The sequence below is a fragment of the Poromitra crassiceps genome (genome assembly GCF_964638095.1).
Source record: "Poromitra crassiceps genome assembly, chromosome: 3".
NCBI lineage: Eukaryota > Metazoa > Chordata > Actinopteri > Beryciformes > Melamphaidae > Poromitra > Poromitra crassiceps.
In genome coordinates, this window is record NC_139625.1 from 12,207,141 (window position 1) to 12,232,390 (window position 25,250).

At 44.1% G+C, this 25,250-nt stretch overlaps 1 protein-coding gene across 1 annotated transcript; it reads right to left on the reverse strand.

The window, feature by feature from the left end:
* Nucleotides 1–2,445: 2,445 nt before the first annotated feature.
* On the reverse strand, nucleotides 2,446–22,191 carry LOC310772605 (CCR4-NOT transcription complex subunit 9-like; the record flags this gene model as incomplete). Its single annotated transcript, XM_083632444.1, has 8 exons — nucleotides 2,446–2,614; nucleotides 9,452–9,543; nucleotides 10,585–10,683; nucleotides 12,750–12,859; nucleotides 17,652–17,761; nucleotides 20,805–20,920; nucleotides 21,566–21,745; nucleotides 22,174–22,191. The coding sequence occupies 8 exons, from the start codon at nucleotides 22,189–22,191 to the stop codon at nucleotides 2,446–2,448; spliced, it is 894 nt and encodes a 297-aa protein (XP_083488570.1).
* Between the last annotated feature and the right edge of the window lie 3,059 nt (nucleotides 22,192–25,250).

Genomic DNA, 25,250 nt, shown 5'->3' on the forward strand with positions numbered 1-25,250 from the left:
CAGGAGCGTAGTGCGGGGTAAACCCCCCAATTAAACCATTTACCTTCTCAGGCTGACCTACATTATTATGTAAATTCATAATGACATTGCATGAGCGAGTTGAGAATAAAAGAAGGGTCAATTTGTGCTTTATTTTCTGAAATCATATTTTTTTGTTTATGTAGGCTACCAACTGCAGGTCAGAGTTCAGGATAGGATATATAAGACGTGCTAATTAAAATAGAAACGTGATATTGTGCATACATCTGGGCACTGAAGAATGGAGCTCAAGGATTGTTGAAAAAGAATATAATCATACTTTGTTTTCAGCGATTCAAAAGGAAACCAGAATTACGGTAACTGCAGTAAACAGCAAGGTCAATCAGTATCCAAATTGAGCTGTCACTTCCGATTACAAAGTCAGGTAGAACCTTATAATTCCATGGTCTGAAATTGTCACTGAAAATAATCCACACTTAAAACTCTTTAGAAACTGGATTATTGGCTTGTGCACTGTTACGTTATACGAGAGAACACTTACAAAAACCCTCGTACACACAAGTAGGCTGCTGTAATGAAACCCAAGTGAGGCAGCTATAGAATCAAACGATTAGCAAGCGGACCTACGCGATCTAATTCAACGGCCACGTTGGAATGGTGGTTTTCAGACACGGAATCGGGCAGCCCCTCTTTTCACACACAAGATAGCGTCATCGGCAAAGCGTTAGACCCGGCCCGTTACCCCAACTCTTGGGCCCAGGACCAGCGGGCTACGTGTAGGGCCGGGGCCGGCGTAGGCACAACACGGCAGGCCGCGCTGTTCGCTTGGAGACTGTCCCGTCTAATGTTACTAAGCCTCGGCCATGAAACTTTGATCAGGCCAGTTTAGCTGCCTGCTGCGGGGCATGAGGGCAGGGCCGGGGAGGGAGAGCTTAGCCATCAAATTAACAAAATGCTCCGCGCTAATGACACGGAGCCATTACTGAGATCGGTTATGCTCCCGAGAGCGCAGAGACAGAGGCATGGAGAAATAACAGGTGTGAGTTCAAGCGTGGAGTTTTGAACATTAATATTCTTCTTTCTCTTCATCTACGTCCCCCTGCTCAGGTTTCCAGGCATTAATAATCCACGGCGGCGGCTCGGCTTCGTGGTTCGGATTTCACAGACGGAGCCAAAACTAAAATGGGCTCCTCTGGAGAAATCGACGAACTACACTACCCATAAAGCAACCTGTACAATACATGGCCCGATGTCAAGTCAGTTTACGGCGGCTAGTTTAGCGAACGATCGGACAATGCATCAAACAGCACTATAATATATAGTACAGTGTAGTGTTGTCATCTATATCGGTGGTTCTAAATATCGGGTCCAAGGACCACCAGGGGTCCTTGGGGGTTCCAGGTAGTCGCCCACAAATTGATGAACTGTTAAACTTAATGTTGACCCAATTAGATAATGTAGCAGAATGACTCTTTTTTTAATCACATTTTCTGTTATCTCTCTACCCACAATACATAGCCTATAGTCATGGAATTCTGGACAAAATCATATCTAACATTACAAAATATTCTCCGATTTGGGTCTGCAAAATGAACTCTCTGCAAAGGGAGGTCCATGGCCATAATGTGGACTAAATTAGGCGTCCCTTATATGAAAAAGGTTGAGAATCACTGGTCTATATATATATAGATTTTCCAGGCCCAATTCCCCCTAAAATTCAAGGACCCAACATAGTCTGAGACTTTCAATGACCCATGTCTATTTATCTATTTTCAGAAACTTTCAAGCCCTTGATTCCCCCCCTCCTCTCAAATTCACAAACTTTCAAGGGTTTCAAGGACCCGTGGGAACCCTGTGTAAACCACATGCCTTTGATGTGGAAGGCATTACCGGTTTATTAGCCCGTAAAGGCAATTCAGTCAACACAGTGTTATAGCAACAGAATGAGTATGCTACTTTAATGTTATGCAACAATTTATTAAACAGTTTGTAGCTAAGAACACTTGGAGAGGCAACACCGGCCTTTTCCTTCACAAATCCTTCCAAAACCTAGAAAAAAGTGGTCATCAGGGCCTGGGACCTGGGAGCAGGGGGTCAGAGCGGGGGCAGAGCAGAGGGATGCCCTGGGTGTCGCCAGGGCCTAGGAGTGCGGAGTCACTGCGGGGGGGAGAGGGATGCCCCGGGCGTAGTCATGGCCTGGGGCCCCGGAGCAGGGAGTCAGTGCGGGAGGAGGGGGATAACCCCGGGGCGTCGTCATGGCCTGGGGCTTCGGAGCGGGGAGTCACTGCGGGGGGAGGGGGATGCCCCAGGCATTGTCATGGCCTGGGGCTTCGGAGCGGGGAGTCACTGCGGGAGGAGGGGGATGCCTCGGCGTCCTCAGGGCCTGGGGCCTCTGAGCAGGGAGTCAGTGCGGGAGGAGGGGGATGCCCCGGGGCGCCGTCATGGCCTGGGGCCTCTGAGCAGGGGTCACTGTGGGGGGAGAGGGATGCCCTGGGCATCGGTGACCTGGCCCTCCTGCAGGTTCTTCACCAGCTGGGTCAGCAGGCGCTTGGTGGTGGTGTCATCCTTCAGGACCTGGGCGAAGGTGGTGTCTTTCAGCTGGTCTGGGAGGCATTGCCGGAGGGCTTCTCTGGCTCTGTACACCCCACAACAAACACATAGCACAAACATAACAATTGCACCGTCTGGGCTCAAGTTAACTCATTCACTGCCAATATCTGACTGGCATTTTTGGCACAGGCCAAGTATTTCCATAATGTTTGGTCATCTTTCAAGACCCACAGTAAATTCTGTACTAGGACTACAGTGATGTCCAATACCTCGAAATGAAGATCTAAGTCTCTACTTTCACCCCCAAAAAGAAAGTTAGCTTTTAGCATGTTCTGTACTCTACTTATAACCCTTTTTATACACCCCATGTTCACCAAAAAAGCCTGTCTGGGAAGAGAAAAGGGAGAAAAAAGCATTTTTGTAAAAGGGCACAATCTCAGGCATAACTCACTCTCAATTCTTTTATTTTGAACTGTATTGACATCAGACATGTAAATATTATTCGTTAGGACACAAATGACAAAATATATATATATATATATATATATATATACACATGAAGTGCTTTTTTTTTACATTCAACAATACAGTTTACTCGGTGTGAGTGTGCAGACAGACAGACAGACAGACAGACAGACACACCGACAGACAGACAGACAGACAGACACACACACACACACACACACACACACACACACACGATCCCCCTTTTAGATTTCTAACCCAACATAGGATAAGCAATAACCACGCCCTGTGGCGCTGGGATTGGCCAGGAGCAACACTGGAGGGCACGCAGCCCAGCGATTTCATGAACCAACTGAAGAGCTCTTGAGAAGGACAGCGGGCTGCTGTGAGTGCCTTCTGCCCGCTGCTGCCTAGCTGTTCCTGTGTTTATTTTTGATTTGTTCTGGTACACCCGTCCTCGTCCATGTCTCCCTGTCATATCAACTCTGCTATTTGATCGTTCCCGTTTTCCCCTCGGCTATTCAACACGTCCTCACCGCCCTCGCAAACTGATCGATCATTTCCTCATTCCTCCGATGATCAAACACATCTCTTGATTACTTTCTCCCGTTTTCTCCTGGCTGGCACAGAGGAAGGCGACTCCAGCTCGTGCAGCGCGCCGAGGGCGTTTCAATGGCGTTTCTCCTGTCTGCACAAGGAAGCGTTACCCGTTCTCTGCTTTTCCTCTTGCTCAATTTCAAAACAACAGCTGCGGTATGTGTTTGATCGCGTGCTGTCGGCTACCCTTTGAAGGCAGGGACCTGTGTCTGTGTCACAGGCTGGGCAAGTGTTTGCTGCAGGCGCTGCACCAATAAAAACAAAAACACGTCAAACACGTCCTTGGCGGGGAAGGCCATTGCTGATATTCAGTCAATTCAGTCTTTGGCGGTGAATGAGTTAAGCACCAGCCACGACAGTGATGGCCGCTATTCTTTTCACCTTGTGCAGTGTTTCCTCTAGGATGGAGTTGTAGCAGCGGGGGTGAAGCACGCGCATCAAGTGTGCATGTGAATTTTATTTTTGTACAAAAAAAAAATTCACTTGCAAAGTGGGCCCTGACTAGTCATGTCCTGTCTAATAAGAGATAGAGTCAATAACATTGTATTTGAATAAGGATCTAGTATTCCTATAATATTCCTATACTATTCCTACAGTGTGCATGCCAGTTGAGCGGGGCTCTGCCACATACTGTAGTATCCCTTTAAGAACTACACTTCTTTGTTCAATTTGGTGATAGTACCTGGAGCTAATTTGGTGATAGTACCTGGACATAAGTTGGTGATGGTACCTGGAGTTAATTTGGTGATAGTACCTGGACTTAAGTTGGTGATGGTACCTGGAGTTAATTTGGTGATGGTACCTGGAGTTAATTTGGTGATAGTACCTGGAGCTAATTTGGTGATAGTACCTGGAGTTAATTTGGTGATAGTACCTGGAGTTAATTTGGTGATGGTACCTGGAGTTAATTTGGTGATAGTACCTGGAGTTAATTTGGTGATGGACCTAGAGTTAATTTGGTGATGGTACCTAGAGTTAATTTGGTGATGGTACCTGGAGTTAATTTGGTGATAGTACCTGGAGTTAATTTGGTGATGGACCTAGAGTTAATTTGGTGATGGTACCTAGAGTTAATTTGGTGATGGTACCTGAAGTTAATTTGGTGATAGTACCTGGAGTTAATTTGGTGATGGTACCTAGAGTTAATTTGGTGATGGTACCTGGAGTTAATTTGGTGATAGTGCCTAGAGTTAATTTGGTGATGGTACCTGGAGTTAATTTGGTGATAGTACCTGGAGTTAATTTGGTGACGGTACCTGGAGTTAATTTGGTGATAGTACCTGGAGCTAATTTGGTGATAGTACCTGGAGTTAATTTGGTGATAGTACCTGGAGTTAATTTGGTGATGGACCTAGAGTTAATTTGGTGATGGTACCTAGAGTTAATTTGGTGATGGTACCTGGAGTTAATTTGGTGATAGTACCTGGAGTTAATTTGGTGATGGACCTAGAGTTAATTTGGTGATGGTACCTGGAGCTAATTTGGTGATAGTACCTGGAGTTAATTTGGTGATAGTACCTGGAGTTAATTTGGTGATGGACCTAGAGTTAATTTGGTGATGGTACCTAGAGTTAATTTGGTGATGGTACCTAGAGTTAATTTGGTGATGGTACCTAGAGTTAATTTGGTGATAGTACCTGGAGTTAATTTGGTGATAGTACCTGGAGTTAATTTGGTGATGGACCTAGAGTTAATTTGGTGATGGTACCTAGAGTTAATTTGGTGATGGTACCTGGAGTTAATTTGGTGATAGCACCTGGAGTTAATTTGGTGATGGACCTAGAGTTAATTTGGTGATGGTACCTAGAGTTAATTTGGTGATGGTACCTGGAGCTAATTTGGTGATAGTACCTGGAGTTAATTTGGTGATGGACCTAGAGTTAATTTGGTGATGGTACCTGGAGTTAATTTGGTGATAGTACCTGGAGTTAATTTGGTGATGAACCTAGAGTTAATTTGGTGATAGTACCTGGAGTTCATTTGGTGATAGTACCTGGAGTTAATTTGGTGATAGTGCCTGGAGTTAATTTGGTGATAGTACCTAGAGTTAATTTGGTGATAGTACCTGGAGTTAATTTGGTGATAGTACCTGGAGTTCATTTGGTGATAGACCTAGAGTTAATTTGGTGATGGTACCTAGAGTTAATTTGGTGATGGTACCTGGAGTTAATTTGGTGATAGTACCTGGAGTTAATTTGGTGATGGACCTAGAGTTAATTTGGTGATGGTACCTAGAGTTAATTTGGTGATGGTACCTGGAGCTAATTTGGTGATAGTACCTGGAGTTAATTTGGTGATAGTACCTGGAGTTAATTTGGTGATGGACCTAGAGTTAATTTGGTGATGGTACCTGGAGTTAATTTGGTGATAGTACCTGGAGTTAATTTGGTGATGGTACCTGGAGTTAATTTGGTGATAGTACCTGGAGTTAATTTGGTGATGGTACCTGGAGTTAATTTGGTGATGGTACCTGGAGTTAATTTGGTGATAGTACCTGGAGTTAATTTGGTGATGGACCTTGAGTTAATTTGGTGATAGTACCTGGAGTTAATTTGGTGATAGTACCTGGAGTTAATTTGGTGATAGTGCCTGGAGTTAATTTGGTGATAGTACCTGGAGTTAATTTGGTGATAGTACCTGGAGTTAATTTGGTGATAGTACCTGGAGTTAATTTGGTGATAGTACCTGGAGTTAATTTGGTGATGGACCTAGAGTTAATTTGGTGATCGTACCTGGAGTTAATTTGGTGATAGTACCTGGAGTTAATTTGGTGATGGTACCTGGAGTTAATTTGGTGATAGTACCTGGAGTTAATTTGGTGATAGTACCTGGAGTTAATTTGGTGATAGTACCTGGAGTTAATTTGGTGATAGTACCTGGAGTTAATTTGGTGATGGACCTAGAGTTCATTTGGTGATAGTACCTGGAGTTAATTTGGTGATAGTACCTGGAGTTAATTTGGTGATAGTGCCTGGAGTTAATTTGGTGATAGTACCTGGAGTTAATTTGGTGATAGTACCTGGAGTTAATTTGGTGATAGTACCTGGAGTTAATTTGGTGATAGTACCTGGAGTTAATTTGGTGATGGTACCTGGAGTTAATTTGGTGATGGTACCTGGAGTTAATTTGGTGATAGTACCTGGAGCTAATTTGGTGATAGTACCTGGAGTTAATTTGGTGATAGTACCTGGAGTTAATTTGGTGATGGTACCTGGAGTTAATTTGGTGATAGTACCTGGAGTTAATTTGGTGATGGACCTAGAGTTAATTTGGTGATGGTACCTAGAGTTAATTTGGTGATGGTACCTGGAGTTAATTTGGTGATAGTACCTGGAGTTAATTTGGTGATGGACCTAGAGTTAATTTGGTGATGGTACCTAGAGTTAATTTGGTGATGGTACCTGAAGTTAATTTGGTGATAGTACCTGGAGTTAATTTGGTGATGGTACCTAGAGTTAATTTGGTGATGGTACCTGGAGTTAATTTGGTGATAGTGCCTAGAGTTAATTTGGTGATGGTACCTGGAGTTAATTTGGTGATAGTACCTGGAGTTAATTTGGTGATGGTACCTGGAGTTAATTTGGTGATAGTACCTGGAGCTAATTTGGTGATAGTACCTGGAGTTAATTTGGTGATAGTACCTGGAGTTAATTTGGTGATGGACCTAGAGTTAATTTGGTGATGGTACCTAGAGTTAATTTGGTGATGGTACCTGGAGTTAATTTGGTGATAGTACCTGGAGTTAATTTGGTGATGGACCTAGAGTTAATTTGGTGATGGTACCTGGAGCTAATTTGGTGATAGTACCTGGAGTTAATTTGGTGATAGTACCTGGAGTTAATTTGGTGATGGACCTAGAGTTAATTTGGTGATGGTACCTAGAGTTAATTTGGTGATGGTACCTAGAGTTAATTTGGTGATGGTACCTAGAGTTAATTTGGTGATAGTACCTGGAGTTAATTTGGTGATAGTACCTGGAGTTAATTTGGTGATGGACCTAGAGTTAATTTGGTGATGGTACCTAGAGTTAATTTGGTGATGGTACCTGGAGTTAATTTGGTGATAGCACCTGGAGTTAATTTGGTGATGGACCTAGAGTTAATTTGGTGATGGTACCTAGAGTTAATTTGGTGATGGTACCTGGAGCTAATTTGGTGATAGTACCTGGAGTTAATTTGGTGATGGACCTAGAGTTAATTTGGTGATGGTACCTGGAGTTAATTTGGTGATAGTACCTGGAGTTAATTTGGTGATGAACCTAGAGTTAATTTGGTGATAGTACCTGGAGTTCATTTGGTGATAGTACCTGGAGTTAATTTGGTGATAGTGCCTGGAGTTAATTTGGTGATAGTACCTAGAGTTAATTTGGTGATAGTACCTGGAGTTAATTTGGTGATAGTACCTGGAGTTCATTTGGTGATAGACCTAGAGTTAATTTGGTGATGGTACCTAGAGTTAATTTGGTGATGGTACCTGGAGTTAATTTGGTGATAGTACCTGGAGTTAATTTGGTGATGGACCTAGAGTTAATTTGGTGATGGTACCTAGAGTTAATTTGGTGATGGTACCTGGAGCTAATTTGGTGATAGTACCTGGAGTTAATTTGGTGATAGTACCTGGAGTTAATTTGGTGATGGACCTAGAGTTAATTTGGTGATGGTACCTGGAGTTAATTTGGTGATAGTACCTGGAGTTAATTTGGTGATGGTACCTGGAGTTAATTTGGTGATAGTACCTGGAGTTAATTTGGTGATGGTACCTGGAGTTAATTTGGTGATGGTACCTGGAGTTAATTTGGTGATAGTACCTGGAGTTAATTTGGTGATGGACCTAGAGTTAATTTGGTGATAGTACCTGGAGTTAATTTGGTGATAGTACCTGGAGTTAATTTGGTGATAGTGCCTGGAGTTAATTTGGTGATAGTACCTGGAGTTAATTTGGTGATAGTACCTGGAGTTAATTTGGTGATAGTACCTGGAGTTAATTTGGTGATAGTACCTGGAGTTAATTTGGTGATGGACCTAGAGTTAATTTGGTGATCGTACCTGGAGTTAATTTGGTGATAGTACCTGGAGTTAATTTGGTGATGGTACCTGGAGTTAATTTGGTGATAGTACCTGGAGTTAATTTGGTGATAGTACCTGGAGTTAATTTGGTGATAGTACCTGGAGTTAATTTGGTGATAGTACCTGGAGTTAATTTGGTGATGGACCTAGAGTTCATTTGGTGATAGTACCTGGAGTTAATTTGGTGATAGTACCTGGAGTTAATTTGGTGATAGTGCCTGGAGTTAATTTGGTGATAGTACCTGGAGTTAATTTGGTGATAGTACCTGGAGTTAATTTGGTGATAGTACCTGGAGTTAATTTGGTGATAGTACCTGGAGTTAATTTGGTGATGGTACCTGGAGTTAATTTGGTGATGGTACCTGGAGTTAATTTGGTGATGGTACCTGGAGTTAATTTGGTGATAGTACCTGGAGTTAATTTGGTGATGGTACCTGGAGTTAATTTGGTGATAGTACCTGGAGTTAATTTGGTGATAGTACCTGGAGTTAATTTGGTGATAGTACCTGGAGTTAATTTGGTGATGGTACCTGGAGTTAATTTGGTGATGGTACCTAGAGTTAATTTGGTGATGGTACCTAGAGTTAATTTGGTGATGGTACCTGGAGTTAATTTGGTGATAGTACCTAGAGTTAATTTGGTGATAGTACCTGGAGTTAATTTGGTGATAGTACCTGGAGTTAATTTGGTGATAGTACCTGGAGTTAATTTGGTGATGGTACCTGGAGTTAATTTGGTGATAGTACCTGGAGTTAATTTGGTGATAGTGCCTGGAGTTAATTTGGTGATAGTACCTGTAGTTGTCGGACAGGCGTAGGTAGCAGCGCACCATGTGCTTCATCAGGCGGACTGAGGGCTCTTTGGAAAGCTGGAGAACAATGTTGCCCTGAAATAAAGGAGGGAAGACATAAGGCCAAGATGAAAGAATGTACACTTCAATTTAATTCAGACTTTATTCATATTCAGGACACAGCTCATGAGAAGTCCATATAGCACAATACAATACACAGGAGAGAAACATTTATAAAAACAAAACACAAACAAGAGGCTGAATGATTCCATTCTCGACGACAACCTGGCGGAGCTCAGTTCAGGGTTGGTTAAGGCTAAAATAACACCGCTTGTAGAATCAGACAGATCTACAGATACGTCATTATATAGAGAGCCAAAGTTGAATGTCCCTTCCTGCTTTAGCACTGTACCAGAGATTGTCATCCGCCATTTATTTTCCCATAGACATTTCTTAAAATGCTTATAAAAAGGTTTACTTGTTTAAACCAAACGGTTCAGATATATTTAGAAACAGGAGAGATCGCATAACATTTCACTCAGACGAAAACGCAAAAAGAATGCGGGTTTAAAGATTTTTTTTCTATGTTTTCTGTTTTAGTTTTGGTCCGAGTGAAACGTTCTATGGTCTCTCCTGATTCTAAATATAGCTGAACCGTTTGGTTTGACCGAGTAAAACGATATTTTTTATCAGCAATTTACTCAATGTCTATGGGAAAATAAATTGCGGAAGAAAATCTGGTACAGTGCTGAAGCAGGAAGTGACGTTCACTTTGCCTCTCTATATAAGATTTTTTTTAGCCAAGAAACAAAATTTACGAGACAACATGTTTGCTGCTTATGCGTTCAACTTTCAACACTGTAAATGTCCATAGAGCAATTAGATCTTAATGGTCTAAATATTTAGCCTCATTAAGGGAAATACCAGACAGGAAGAAATCAGGAAATACTCATTTTCTCTCCTCTCTACTTCTGACAATCATAATATTAATCATATTTGCATTATATTTGAAGTCGAAATCTATACCATATTGTGAACATACCCTCAATAACTATTGAAGAGCCCCACTACATGGACAGGAAAATACACTCGGACATACATAAGTATGACATCATAATTAAGACATGAGGAACTTACAAGAACGATAGCAACATGGTAGAAGCGCTCGTAGGTTTGACAGATGTATGCCAACCCCGTGTCATCCAGGAGAATTTTCTGCAGTATAAAGGTTGCAATCTAAGAAGGAAAACAGGCATGTGTGGTGTTAAAGAATAAAATACACAATCTCTCTTTTAAATAAGTACTCACCCCCCTGGTCTGGGACATGAGGCCGCTATCTATTATGCAATGGTTTTCCAGCAGACAGTTAAGGTATCCTATGCTATGATGTTAGCTTGGACAGCAGATTTGAACATTGATGTCATAGACTAGAGAAAGAGTGAGATGCTATATTTGAAAACAGGGGTGTGCTGTGGCTGAATTCCCACACAGGTCTTCCTTCCATCATGGTCACCTAATCATCCCTCGTAACTTAATTAGCACATTCAGTCCTCAACTCTCCACTGTAATAGCTGATGTGTGGTGAGCATTCTGGTGCAAACTGGCTGCTACACATCAGTGTTGGATGAGTTGAGCCCCCGCCCCCCCAGGGTTGTGAAGTGCTTTAAGTAACTAGAAATGGGCTATATAAATCTATTATTATTATTATTATTATTATTATTATTATTATTATTATTATTGGTTGTTGTGTAGCTGAACGGGTTGGGTGGAGATGTGAAAGTGTCAATGGCATTTACCACATGCTGTTCACCCGTGTTAAAGAAAAAGAGAGCGGTAATTTTGATGTAAACTAGAACGACCGCACCGCGGATATATGCCTTCGCCAACAAGTGAGCAGTGGACATCCATGTCTATCCAGACTTTGACGTTTGAGCCAAATGTGAAGAAATTCCATCAAGGTGTTATTGAGATATGGCGTTACCGAGCTTGAAAATGGCGTTTGTGAGGTCACAGTGACCTTGACCTTTGACCACCAAAATGTAATCAGTTCATCCTTGAGTCCAAGTGGACGTTTAAGGCAAATTAGATGAAGTTCTGTCAAGGCGTTCCTGAGATATCACGTTAATGAGCATGAAACGAGCAGTCGTGATGTCACAGTAACCTTGAACTTTGAACACCAAAATCGAATCAGTTCATCCTTGAGTCCAAGTGGACGTTTGAGCCAAATTAGAAGAAATTCCGTCAAGGCGTTCCTGATATATCACGTTAAAGCGATTGGGAATGGGGCTCGTGAGGTCATAGGGACCTTGAACTTTGACCTTTAACCACCTAAATCTAATCAGTTCATCCTTGAGTCCAAGTCGACGTTTGAGCCAAATTAGAATAAATTCCGTCAAGGCGTTCCTGATATATCACGTTAAAGAGCTTGGGAATGGAATGAGGTTCATGAGGTCACAGTGACCTTGAATTTTGACCTTTAACCACCAAAATCGAATCAGTTCATCCTTGAGTCCAAGTGGAGGTTTGAGGCAAATTTGATGAAATTCCGTCAAGGCGTTCCTGAGATATCATGTTAACGAGCATAAAACGAGTGGTCGTGAGGTCACAGTGACCTTGAAATTTGACCTTTGACCACCAAAATCGAATCAGTTCATCCCGTTCATCCTTGAGTCCAAGTGGACGTTTGAGGCAAATTCTAAGAAATTCCATTAAGGCATTCCTGAGATATTGCATTAACGAGCTTGAAAATGGCATTCGAGAGGTCACAGTGACCTTGACCTTTGACCACCAAAATCTAATCAGTTCATCCTTGCATGCAAGTCGACATTTGAGCCAAATCGTAAGAGATTTCGTCAAGGCGTTCTTGAGATATCGCGTTAACGAACTTTGGAATGATGTTCGTGAGGTCACAGTGACCTTACACTTTGACCACCAAAATCTAATCAGTTCATCCTTGAGTCCAAGTTGACGTTTGAGGCAAATTTGATGAAATTCCATGAAGGCATTCCTCAGATATTGCGTTAACGAACATCGGACGGATGGACGTACATACGGACGGACGGACAACCCAAATCCAGAATGCCTCCGGCCTGCTATCGGAGGGCTAGCGGGGGCATAAAAAAGGTGTTCGTATATCGGTGTATTGCATGTAACTGTGCAGGTAACTGTTGTCTGTGTCTATTTTGTCTGTATTTTTGAGTTTTATCTGTATCAGTGTCTGGCTTCTGGCTTTAAACATGACTTTGAAAACTAGCTGGCTGGCAACAGTAATACAGCCCATTGATAACGTCAGGTGAGAGTACCGTTTTAGACAGTTCACTGCCGGACTCCATGCTGCAAAGGCACAGGGGGACGAACTCCGTGGTCACCAGGAAGTTGATCACCTCCTCCTCATCTGCTTTCACCAAAGCACCTAGACACCAACCAATCGGACGAAAACATTAAAATAGTTTTAGTTTCGTAAATGCTGTTTGAGAGGATTTCCCACCTTGACAAAACATGAATTCTGGGGGGAAACACTGCATATTTGTAATTCTTTGCATGAAAATCTGTTGATCACTTCTATTCAAATATATTGATTGAATTGATTGAGCCTTCATAAACCCATATTGCTCCAATTACAAAAATTTAGCCACATCAGAAGTCATTGGATGCAGGCCAACGATAACCGTGAGGGTTGCAGACGTGCGACCCAAGAATTATTTTCACTTAGGTCGCTTTCACATGGGTGTATTCACACCTGTAGGTCGTTTGCTTTGTTCCGATTCAGGTACTTAATTGATACAATTGTTGCATTTGTGCCTTGGTTCGTTTGTGTTCACACAGCCACAAATCAAACGGTCCAAATAGTATTGCCAAGCCTCCTGGATTGGCAAGGAGACACTCCGGTAGGCTAATAGCCTCTCGGGATGGAAAAAATAATTCCCAGAGATTTTCCTATATGATTATAAGAATGCGTTTTGTTAGACCTACATTGTACGCTACGTCGGGTGTGCCCCGTGCGAGGAGAGAGAGAGAGAGAGGAAGAAAGAGGGAGGGATCGGGAGAGAGAGAGAGAGGGAGAGGGAGAAAGTTATTTATTTATGTATTTATGTAGGCTATGTAGCCTATGTAAGCCTATATTTATTTCGGGAATTTGGAGGTAGAAGATCAAAGACCCTCGCAACTTTGATCTGCTATTACTATCACAGAGACTTCAGAAGATTAGCCTACACATTAGGCTATATGAACACCTGTCCTGTCAGGAATAAAATATTAATAAATAATTTACTAATAGCCTACGGACATTTCGAGGAAGACATGCAATCAGTCTGATTGTCTGATTGAACCAGACAATCTTATCACAAAGAAGCCTGGCTCTGATTACCACGACTTGTTTTCATTTATTGAATGGAGACCAGAGGTAAGTTGATTGAGTTCAAACTGCTGATGTGATGATCCAAAAATCCCCCAAAGTTTATCCATGCAAGTCACAAGTCGCCAAAACAGGATCTGAATGAAGATGTTGTTTTTAAACGATAAAAATGCTCATTCTTCAGGCCATTACGCACAGCGCAGCTGACTGACTACGGCAGCTGGTTTATCCAAAAATGGCACAGTTTCCTGCAGTTGTGGCGGATCGAGATCGGATCACGTTGTCACCACAAATGAACCGCACCAGAAGGGTGTATTCACACCTGTAGGTCGTTTGCTTTGTTCCGATTCAGGTACTTAATTGATACAATTGTTGCATTTGTGCCTTGGTTCGTTTGTGTTCACACAGCCACAAATGAAACGGTCCAAATAGTATTGTCAAACTTCCTGGATTGGCCAGCAGACACGCTGATAGGCTAATAGCCTCTCGGGATGGACAAAATAATTCCCAGAGATTTTCCTATATATGATTATAAAAATGCGTTTTGTTAGACCTACATTTTAGGCTATGTCGGGCGTCCGCTGTGCGAGGAGAGAGAGAGAGAGAGAGAGAGAGAGAGAGAGAGAGAGAGAGAGAGAGAGAGAGAGAGAGAGAGAGAGAGAGAGAGAGAGAGAGAGGTAAGCCTATTTATTTAGGCTATTGGGAATTTGGAGATAGAAGATCAAAGACCCTCGCAAATTCTGCTATTAGGCTATCACGGAGATGAGGATTAGCCGAGACATAGGCTATATGAACACCTGTCCTGTCAGGAATAAAATATTAATAAATAATTTAATAATAACGGACATTTCGAGGAAGACATGCAATCAGTCTGATTGTCTGATTGAACCAGACAATCTTATCACAAAGAAGGCTGGCTCTGATTACCACGATTTGTTTTCATTTATTGAATGGAGACCAGAGAGAGGGAGAGAGAGGGCGCGCGCACAATTTACAGGCAACATCCGTAGAGATTCAACACATTAACGTTGCTTCCCATGGTCCGAGGTAAGTTGATTGAGTTCAAACTGCTGATTTGATGATCCAAAAATCCCCCAAAGTTTATCGATGCAAGTCACAAGTCGCCAAAACAGGTTCTGAAAGATGTTGGGATGACCCCTTGTTTTTAAACGATAAAAATGTTCGTTCTTCAGGCCATTACGCACAGCGCAGCTGACTACGGCAGCTGGTTTATCCAAAAATGCGCACCGTTTACTGCTGTTGTGGCGGATCGAGGTCGGCTCACGTTCTCACCACAAACGAACCGCACCAGAGTTCGTTTGGAAGCGGACCGAGACCACCCTTTCTTGGCGATCTCGGTCCGCTTGTTTGTCCCGCATCCGAGTGCGATTGCTGTGTTCACACTCCCCCAAACGAACCGCACCAAGGGGGAAAATGCTCTACGTTTCGGAACAACTGCTCCAAACGAGATAGCGGACCGAGACCACCCTTTCTTGGCGATCTCGGTCCGCTTGTTTTGTCCCGCATCCGAGTGCGATTGCGGTGTTCACACTCCCCCAAACGAACCGCACCAAGGGGGAAAACACTCTGGGCCCTATCTTCCCACAGGCCTTAGGCGCAAAAACTGGCGTTAAACGCAAAAAAAACCTGCCTTGCGCCTGCCTCGGGAAGATAGCAACATGGTTTTAGGCACCGAAATGCGTTTTACGCCAAAGAGGCGTGGCGCAGTGCCAGAATAGGCGTTTCGGCCTTAAATACCAGCCTAACGATATCTTCAACCCTGGCGTTAATTTAGCACTTAGCGCTTTTCAAAACCAGGTCTTATTCAGTGCGCCGCGGATATTGTGGGTATTTACGCACAGCTCTCCTCTGCCGATCTCACACTCTCTCCCCCCCTCTCTCTCTCTCTCTCTCCCTCCCTCCCTCTCTCTCGCGCGATGGAAAAAAAGTAGTTACATTGTAGTTTTGAGCCCGTCATTAAGAGGCTCTTCTCTCCCCCTCTCTCTCTCTCTCACTCCCTCTCTCGCGCAGCACAAAGACCGATGGAAAAAAAAAGCTATTCTCTCCCCCTCTCTCACTCCCTCAAATCTCCCAGCATGCATTGAGTCTAATACATTTCGAGAAGAAATATCAACCAAATCAGCCTGAATTGCCTAAAGTGGTAGATAGAAATAATGTTTCTGTTCACACAACATGCAATTCTTCAACATTTCAATATTGGCCAAAATAAAACATAGAAATCCAAACACAACCTTATGTGAAACATATATGCAACCGAATATTCCTCGCAGATATAACGTGATTTAGATGAGAGACAGCCATAACACGGTTCTACTGTGATGTCCGCTCCGCTCCAATAAGACTTGGCTTAATTCACATTTACTTTTACAATAAAAACACATTTATGCAATGACTTTACATAATGTAGGCTATATTTATGTGCATCATCTGCAGCACTGAGAAGAAAAGGTAGCGAGAGAAAATGATATCATTCTAATCTGGACAAATTTAACTTTCACCAATCTAATCTCATCATGACATAGGCCACATAGGGATAGGCTATATCTTTCTAGCCAATGCGTTTAGAACATTCTTTTCACTTCGATCTTGCTATAGTGTAGCATATTTACATGCTTGCAGTATTTAAACTGCAGTTAGATAGGTTTGAGAAGCATAATAGTATGGAATAATATATTGGAGACAGACTGGGACAGAAAGGGAGGGGGGGAGCTCAGAGCGCTTGGCTTTTCTGACCGGACTGGATCGCTCCGTGGAATTGGAGCTTAAAAGGGAAGCTTGTTTACTGCACTTCTCCAATGAGCAGATTGTGCATAATTTTACGCTTAAAAGGCGTGGTTATAATGCTTAAGGCCGCCTGTAGCGCTGACACCAAAATATCGAGTGCACTGGTCCACACCCACTAATCTGCGCTGCGTCTGGCATGGGCGCAGTTCATAGGCCGATGCAACGATAGAGACCTCTGTGTTTCAGAACAACTGCTCCAAACGAGATAGGTGTGAATAAGCTGTTTAGTCCGCTTTAACCGCGCCAGAGTTTGTTTCCTCGGATAGTGCGGTTCGTTTGGGATGGTGTGAAAGCGCAAACGAACTCTGTTGCGGAACAAACGAACTCTGGCACGCTTGAAAACGTGGGTCTCGGTTCGCTTCCAAGTGAACCCTGGCGCGGTTCGTTTGTTGTGTGAAAGCAACCCGGACTAAACACAAGAGCGCCAGTGCATCTGATGCACTCATGCAGTGCATCATGAGTAGTAGATGGTAGAAGGGAGCAAAACAAACACTGCGGCTGCGGATGCACACGTGTACAGTACCTGCGCGCCGCGTCGTGACATACGTCATCATAACAACATCGTTTCTCAACAGCTGGCTGGCTTGGCTATCTCCTTCGGTACGTAGGCTACTTGTTTCATCTCCAGAATGAAATGTTCAACAGCTTTCTGCCTCATCTGCTGCTCATATCGGGCACATTCTTGTCAAATATTTATTTGATAGTAACATCAAAGTAAAACCAGAAATCCCAATATCGCAGGTGGTGTTGCTCCATGGTTTGTGTGTTGCGGATTCACTTGTGTTGTTCAGTCAGCCCTCAGCCAGGCAAGAATCCTGGTGAAGAGAGGAGAGATTTCCCTTCTCTATTCTGTCCAATAGACGAGTGACTGTTTCGACCACGTGACAGGTGCGCTTGTGACAAATTGCATGTGTGAAAGCGAACCAGACCAAATGAAAATCGCAAGAATGTTGCAACTTCACCCCCCCGAATCGCACCGAGTCCACCAGCTTATATGTGAAAGCGACCTTAGTGTTAAGAGATCAATGGAACTCAGTTTGCTTACCTATGACCCCTAGGCTGGTGAGGCGGAGGTTCTCAAACGACTGTGTTTTTTTCAGAGTTTGTAAGAAGGGGTAAAGGAAGAACGGGATGTGTGCAGCCAGGAAGGCAGATCTGGAAGGGACAAAACACAGCAGTGTAAGAGTTAACTATAGACTGTATATGATATGGACGTAGCCACCGTGACAGGGCCGCTGGAAGTCACTTTAAGCAGGGGGTGCTGGGAGGAAGGGACTCTCGGTGGGGCCCGCAAGGGACTCTCGGTGAAAAAAGAAATTGCCGTTTTTTTTTTACATTTTTTTGCCATATTTAGAGGAATATCTCATTTTAAATTAACATTAGGATACTGTTGTGATGTAATTAGTGGCCGGGCCAGCGAAGCGGCAGGGCCACTTATTGTATTTGCCTGTATTATTTTTCTTCTCCCGGGAAGTTCGACTTCCCATGGATGAAAACTAACCAAACTTTGCACAAAGGTCCAGTCCCATGCCAAACGTCTTTGACACAAATTTGGGGCCAATAGTCCTAACGCTGGCACTACAGCGACCGTCTAAAGTTTAAAACTTTGAAAATTAATAAAAAATCAGGCATACGTGCTACGGCTTTGCAACTTTCACCGAAATGTGCGCCCAAATGAGGAGAAACTTTTGTACAATGCAACCTATGGCCAATTATGAAGTCTAAAGACCGCAAAACTGCAAAAACTGCAAAAACGATTTAAACCCTACTCCTCCCACATTCTTTCTTCAAACGACACCAAACTTCAGCATCTGCATCGTTAGACTGTCCTACACAAAAGTATCAAAACAGATTTTCGATCGGTCAAAAATTGAGCCACAGTGCATCAAAACGTTGAATTCTGGCCCCGTGTATAGCCTAATTGCCTTAATTACCTATGGCAATTAGGTTGTATTTGTGATGTCATCAGTCAGTCAAGCAATTGTGATGCCATCACTGATGTCACTCGAGCAATTGTGATGTCATAATAGCTCAAAGTAGAGGTCTTCACGGGTCCAAAATCACGGACCCGGACCCTAAAGGACCCGGGGAATTTGTGCCCGAAACCTGTAATGGACCCGTCTATTATTAGACATCTGAGACCCGGCCCCGTTCAGAACCGATAAATGTCGGACCCGGACCCGGAGTGGACCCGTCTATTATTACAAATCTGAGACCCGGCCCCGTACAGATCCGAGAAATACCGAGGCAGAGACTAGTGGTGTCGACGTCAAAGTTGCTTGTTAACTGCTACAAGTTGTATATCAAATGAAACTTTGTGCATCTTAACGTTATAGCATTCTCACCTGGTTGATGCTGCCTAACGCTAGTTAGATAGTACAGTGGCAGTCTCTCTATGCTACCGCCGTTCCTTCGCCCAAAAACACACACAACAGCGCTAGAAACAATCACATACATGTTGTGACTTGTGTACTCACCATGCGATCATCGAATAATAATCCAAAAGTACGGGAAACAGTCATCTTCAATTAAATCCATAGCGAGAGGAGCCAGCAAGAGGGTTACCTCTCTGCAACGAAAATCACTTCCTCGTTTGCCTGAGGCGCATGTGTGCGCATGTGTACGCATGTGGTGGTCACATGCGCCTCATGTAAACGAGGAAGTAATTTTCATTGCAGATGGGAACGCTCTTTGCTAGTTATTTTCTCTATGGATTTACTTGCAGTTTGTGACAACAAGCCTCACGTGTGCTGTTTTGATGCGTTTCTCTCATGATCAGCGCTGATCGCCGGGTCCACTCGGGTCTTATTGGACCCGGCATTTCGTGACAATCGCTACCGGAACCGGCCCAGACCCGGAGGCACTTCTTTTGAATGGACCCAGACCCGGCCGGGTCCGGGTCGGAACCTCGGGTATTCGGGGGGTCGGGCATACCCGAAGACCTCTAGCTCAAAGCCTTGAGACTTGCCCGGCCACGACCCATTGCTGCGCAGCAGCTATAATTATTCAGTATTTTCTCCTTTTCTCACTCATTCAGAGCAAAAAGGGAGATATATAGCATGATGATAATGCTCTATATCTCCCTATTTGCTCTGAATACACCAGTTAACATGACACAGACTTAACATGATAGAAATATTATCAGCAAACTTAATGACTAGACTCATTATTCTGATCTGAATGGCATATATCAAGAAACATTGACTCCTCTCTTTGCTGTATAGAGGGAGGTGCATTTTTGAGTAGGCTATTAAAATAGCATGTCAAGTTCACATTTCTTTATTGCCAGATTAAACAATTCGTATTGGTTGTTGGTTGGTTCAACACAACATGTGCGTGCATGCGCGCTTCTTCTTCTTCTCTAGCCTACAAGCATGTAACTTCCTTGATTGTTATTGTTGATCATTCTATTTAAATAGGCTACATTTTCATTTCCCGAAACATTCTTAAACAAGAAAGGAACATAGTGCACTGCAAAATATTTTTAATTACATTTGTAAAAAAAAAAAAAAAAAAAGGAAAAAATCTAGGGGGTGCTGCAGCACCTGCAGCACCCCTACTTCCCGCGGCCCTGCACCGCGGGATGATGTCACCCATCGGTTTGTGGGCTGCCGTTTTTAAGCCTTGAATTTGGCATTTTGACCGTCGCCATCTTTTCTTTTCTTTTTTTTAAAAGCCGCAGCGCCGCCTGCTATTGCTCTGTGAGCGGCGAGCTGCGCGCGATCACTGGACAGGCGACCTGTCAATCATGCCCGAAAACATTGTCTAATTTATTGTCTATTTTACTCAAAACTAGGCATCGATTCCTAGGCTCGCCCGCTGTGCAGGCTCGCATACGCAGCTCACCTGCCCTATTGGCATGCGCAGCGCACAATTGCTCAACTTCGCGTCATAGATATTGTGATCATCACTGATGATGTCATAGACATTGTGACATCATCAGTGATGTCACATTTGCCCGAGTGTAACCAAAAACCACAATTGCTCAAGTGACATCACTGTTGATGTCATAGACAACAATGTCATCAGTAACATCACGATTGCTCGAGCGTAACCAAAAACGTGACCAAAATCGCAGAACCCACTTTCTTTTATATAAGGAAGGATGGGACAATAATTTAATACATGAACATCATGTTGTATTTGACGAGACTAGCGATTGCAATTCTGATAAGTTTAATTCCTTATTTATTATCACCTGGTCTCTGGATGGGAGGCCACAGACTGGAGGAGTGCGAGAACGTTGCAGACTCCGTTGGACTGGTGCGCCATCAGCGTAGGGGGGTTGATTGATGGGTAGATGTTGACAATTTCCTAGCAATGAAAGAGATGCAGGGGAGGAAAGTCAGTCAGGAAGTTCCTCGTGTGCTCTCTTACCACTGATCCGCAAATGCAGAGAAAATGGCCCCAGACTAGTCTTGGCATGGAGAAGCAGTTATTTTGACTGCCAGACCTCACCAAAGGTGTTGAGAACGAGATAGCAGCAATGTGACAACAACTTTCAATCTGAACCGTCTCTGGTCTCGTCTATGGGAAATTGTGCCAGCCACTTGCTGGCAGACCTCATACTGTACATATGCAGGAATCCTGAAGTTAAATTCAAAACCTTTGAAGACCTTTTTAAGACTTTCTCCAATATATTTTAAGACCTCAACGTCTTTTTCGTCACATCAGCGATAGGGGTGTAAATCACAAGTTTCATCCCGATACGATATTACAGTATATGGACCATCAGCACAATAGCTACCAAATGTAGTATCTCTCAAATGGTGATTAACACTTTTTAACAGCCTTCATTTTCCATAAATGGGTTAGGGTTAGAGTTAGGGTTAGTATTGAAAGTTGATCAATCATCAACTTTCAATACTTTTCAGGACCCTGTGGTTCATACCATCAGAGACTACCTCTACATCACGTGACCTACTGACGACCTGTGGAAAAAACACTGCAGCGGCTCACCTGCAGCAGGACAGCTATGGTGCCACAGGAGTGCCACAGCATGGGCGCCAGGTCTGGTACCGACTCGCGTTTCTTGCTGAGCTCCAGGAGCGCGTTCTCCCTGGTGTCTGGACTGGACAGCTCATTGATCCACTGGTAGATCTTCACTCTATCCACTTGTGCCAGGGCTGTGGTTACAGCCTGAAATCAACACAGAAAGGGGTTTCTCCCAGGCCAGACCAGTACCTGCCTACAACTGGTTCACCTACCACATACAAAATGGACTGACTCACAATGAGTTGAGAAGCAGAAGGCATGAACCACATGTAAAAAATATAACTTGTATTGGATGCATGCCAAATTAAAGAGTGGACACAAATAAGTAAAGGGGTACTTATTTATTTTCCACATGTGCGTGTCTGCCGATAAGCAAAACACTTTATTAAATTTAGTGATTTTGTTTAATGCAGTTCTGTAAACCTCTTATACTCTCGGTCATGAGAACAACTCGCTTAGCTTAACACCCTAACTGTAACTCGTGCAGCTGTGGATGTGGTTCATGATGTCAACGCCGTGAGCATAATGTTAGCTACCTAGCCTGTTACTGTACAGAAGTGAATGACACTTACTGCTCCTGTAGCCAGCATTCTCTGCAGCGGGTGGATCTGCTCCGCCTGTTGAGAACCTATTTTAACAAGTCTCAGGCCTTCTGGACAATAGAAATACTCTGCTGAAACAGACGCAAGTGGGTACTAGTGCAGTTGCTGTCCGGCTGAAATGAGTGTTACCAGAAGTCTTCCACCACTTATATAGCCTCAGCCAGGAAGATTTATGACATCACTGATGACATCACAATTGCTCGAGTGACATCACTGATGACATCACAATTGCTCAAGTGACATCACTGATGACATCACAATTGCTCACGACATCACTGATGACATCACAATTCACTGATGTATGACATCACTGATGATGTCACAAATCGTGACTAACAGACAGCCCACAAAATCGTGACTAACACCGCCCGTGCACTTAGGCAATTCTGAATTATACTAGGCATCTCGCGCTTCATAGGCTTGCCCGCTGCACGGCCTCACCTGCCCTGCAGCTCGGCGAGCTGACCCTGCAGCTCGCATTATGCAACTCGGCCACTGTGCGTCCTCACCCGCAGCTCGGCTGCTGCGTGGCCTCACCTGCTCTATTGGCATGTGCAACGCACAATTGCTAAACTTCGCATCACTGATGACATCACAATATGCATCACCTTCCATTGGCAAATTTTATTCTGCAGAATATTATCATACAAAAATAATTTAGAACATTCCTTTGAAACATGTTTTGTAAACAGGGTTCCCACACCTTCTTAAACATCAAATTCAAGAACTTTTCAAGGATTTTCCAGGTCCAATTCCCCCAAATTCAAGGACCCAACATAGTCTGAGACCTGGATCAAGGTTAATTACCGTTAGAACACTGACATTTTTTATAATGAGAACTAGGCAGCTTTACAGAAGTTCACAATTAAAACACCCTGTTGTTACATGTAAAAAACAAAAACAAAATAACATCAATTTCTATTCTAGCACAAAATATGTAAATTCAAGTACTTTCAATGACCCATGTTTATTTGTCTATTTTCAGAAACTTTCAAGCCCTTTATTCCCCCTCCCCTCCTCTCAAATTCACAAACTTTCAAGGGTTTCAAGGATCCGTGGGAACCCTGTGTGAACCACATGCCTTTGATGTGGAAGGCATTACCGGTTTATTAGCCCGTAAAGGCAATTCAGTCAACACAGTGTTATAGCAACAGAATGAGTATGCTACTTTAATGTTGTGCAACAATTTATTAAACAGTTTGTAGCTAAGAACACATGGCGAGGCAACAAATGTGAATGTCCTTGAAACCTTGAAGCCATGGGAACCAAATGGCACCAGAGACCAAACTTGTCACCACTTGATCGCAAAACATAAGCTTGAGCAGTTTGCCTGCGTATCTGCACACAAAAATAGACAGGCACCAGCCTTTCCCTTCACAAAATCTTTCCGAAACCTAGAAAACAAGTGCCGTTTGTGTCTGTGATTGAATCTAGCAGCTGGGGGGTATTCCAGAAAGCAGGATTGCTAAATTATCTAGAGCTGTTAACTCAGAATTCACGGAAATTTGGGATTTTCTGTCCCAAAAACTGAGATCAGGATGATGCTGCGTTCAAGACAAATCGGAACTTGCAAGTTTCAACTCGAGATTTCCGACCTCCGACATCATTGCGTTAACGCTGTTTTCAACTCTGTGTTAAAAACATAAACAGCTAACGTCAATGGATAGATAGCTAACGTTCATTAAAGGTATACTATGCAACTATTTAATTAAAAAACATGTTTTTATCCTTATAGAAAAGTTTCCCCTCAAAAACATCAATTTTAACCCACTAAATATGGTGGCAGTGTGTTTGTGGCCAGACGCTGCCCCTGCCTGATTTTGGGGCCGTTTACATATTGTTTGGCTGTGTATGTATTTGGGCGGATACAATGTGTAGAGGTCCACGTGGGGCTGTATAATGCCCAGCCAATAACATCGCTCACATGCAATGGCCAGCCAATAGCATCGCTAAGATGTTCTGAGAGAAATCCCTCAGCAGAGCGAAGTCAGCGCGGACGAAACCAGGAAATAGAGCTCCTTCCCAGATCAATTAGTTTTTATAGTTGCATAGTATAGCTTTAACAAACACTGACTAGCTAATTTAATTTGCAAAATAGCTGTTGAATTCAACATATTGCTATAATCAGAGCAAAATATAAATATATTCTATTCTATATATATATAGAAATTCCCGCTATGTCTAGCTCACTCAAGTCATTCTAGTCATCCGTCTTTCTGGAATACCCCTCTGGTGTTCGTCAGGGCCTGGGGCCTCGGAGCAGAGAGTCACTGCATGGGGAGAGTGATGCCCCGGGCGGCATCAGGGCCTGGGAGTCACTGTGGGGGGAGGAGGGGGATGCCCCGGGCATCGTCATGGCCTGAGACCTGGGAGCGGGGAGTCACTGTGGGGGGAGAGGGATGCCCCGGGCCACAACAGGGCTTGGGAGCGGGGAGTCACTGTGGGGGAAGAGGGATGCCCCGGGCCACATCAGGGCCTGGGAGCGGGGAGCCACTGTGGGGGGAGAGGGATGCCCCGGGCCACATCAGGGCCTGGGAGCGGGGAGCCACTGTGGGGGGAGAGGGATGCCCCGGGCCACATCAGGGCCTGGGAGCGGGGAGTCACTGTGGGGGGAGAGGGATGCCCCGGGCCACATCAGGGCCTGGGAGCGGGGAGCCACTGTGGGGGGAGAGGGATGCCCCGGGCCACATCAGGGACTGGGAGCGGGGAGTCACTGTGGGGGGAGAGGGATGCCCCGGGCCACATCAGGGCCTGGGAGCGGGGAGTCACTGTGGGGGAAAAGGGATGCCGCAGGCCACATTAGGGCCTGGGAGCGGGGAGTCACTGTGGGGGAAAAGGGATGCCGCGGGCCACATCAGGGCCTGGGAGCAGGGAGTCAATGTGGGGGGAGAGGGATGCCCCGGGCCACATCAGGGCCTGGGAGCGGGGAGGCATTGCGGGGGGAGAGGGATGCCCCGGGCCACATCAGGGCCTGGGAGCGGGGAGTCATTGCGGGGGGAGAGGGATGCCCCCGGTGTCGTCGTGGCCTGGGATCTTGGAGCAGGGAG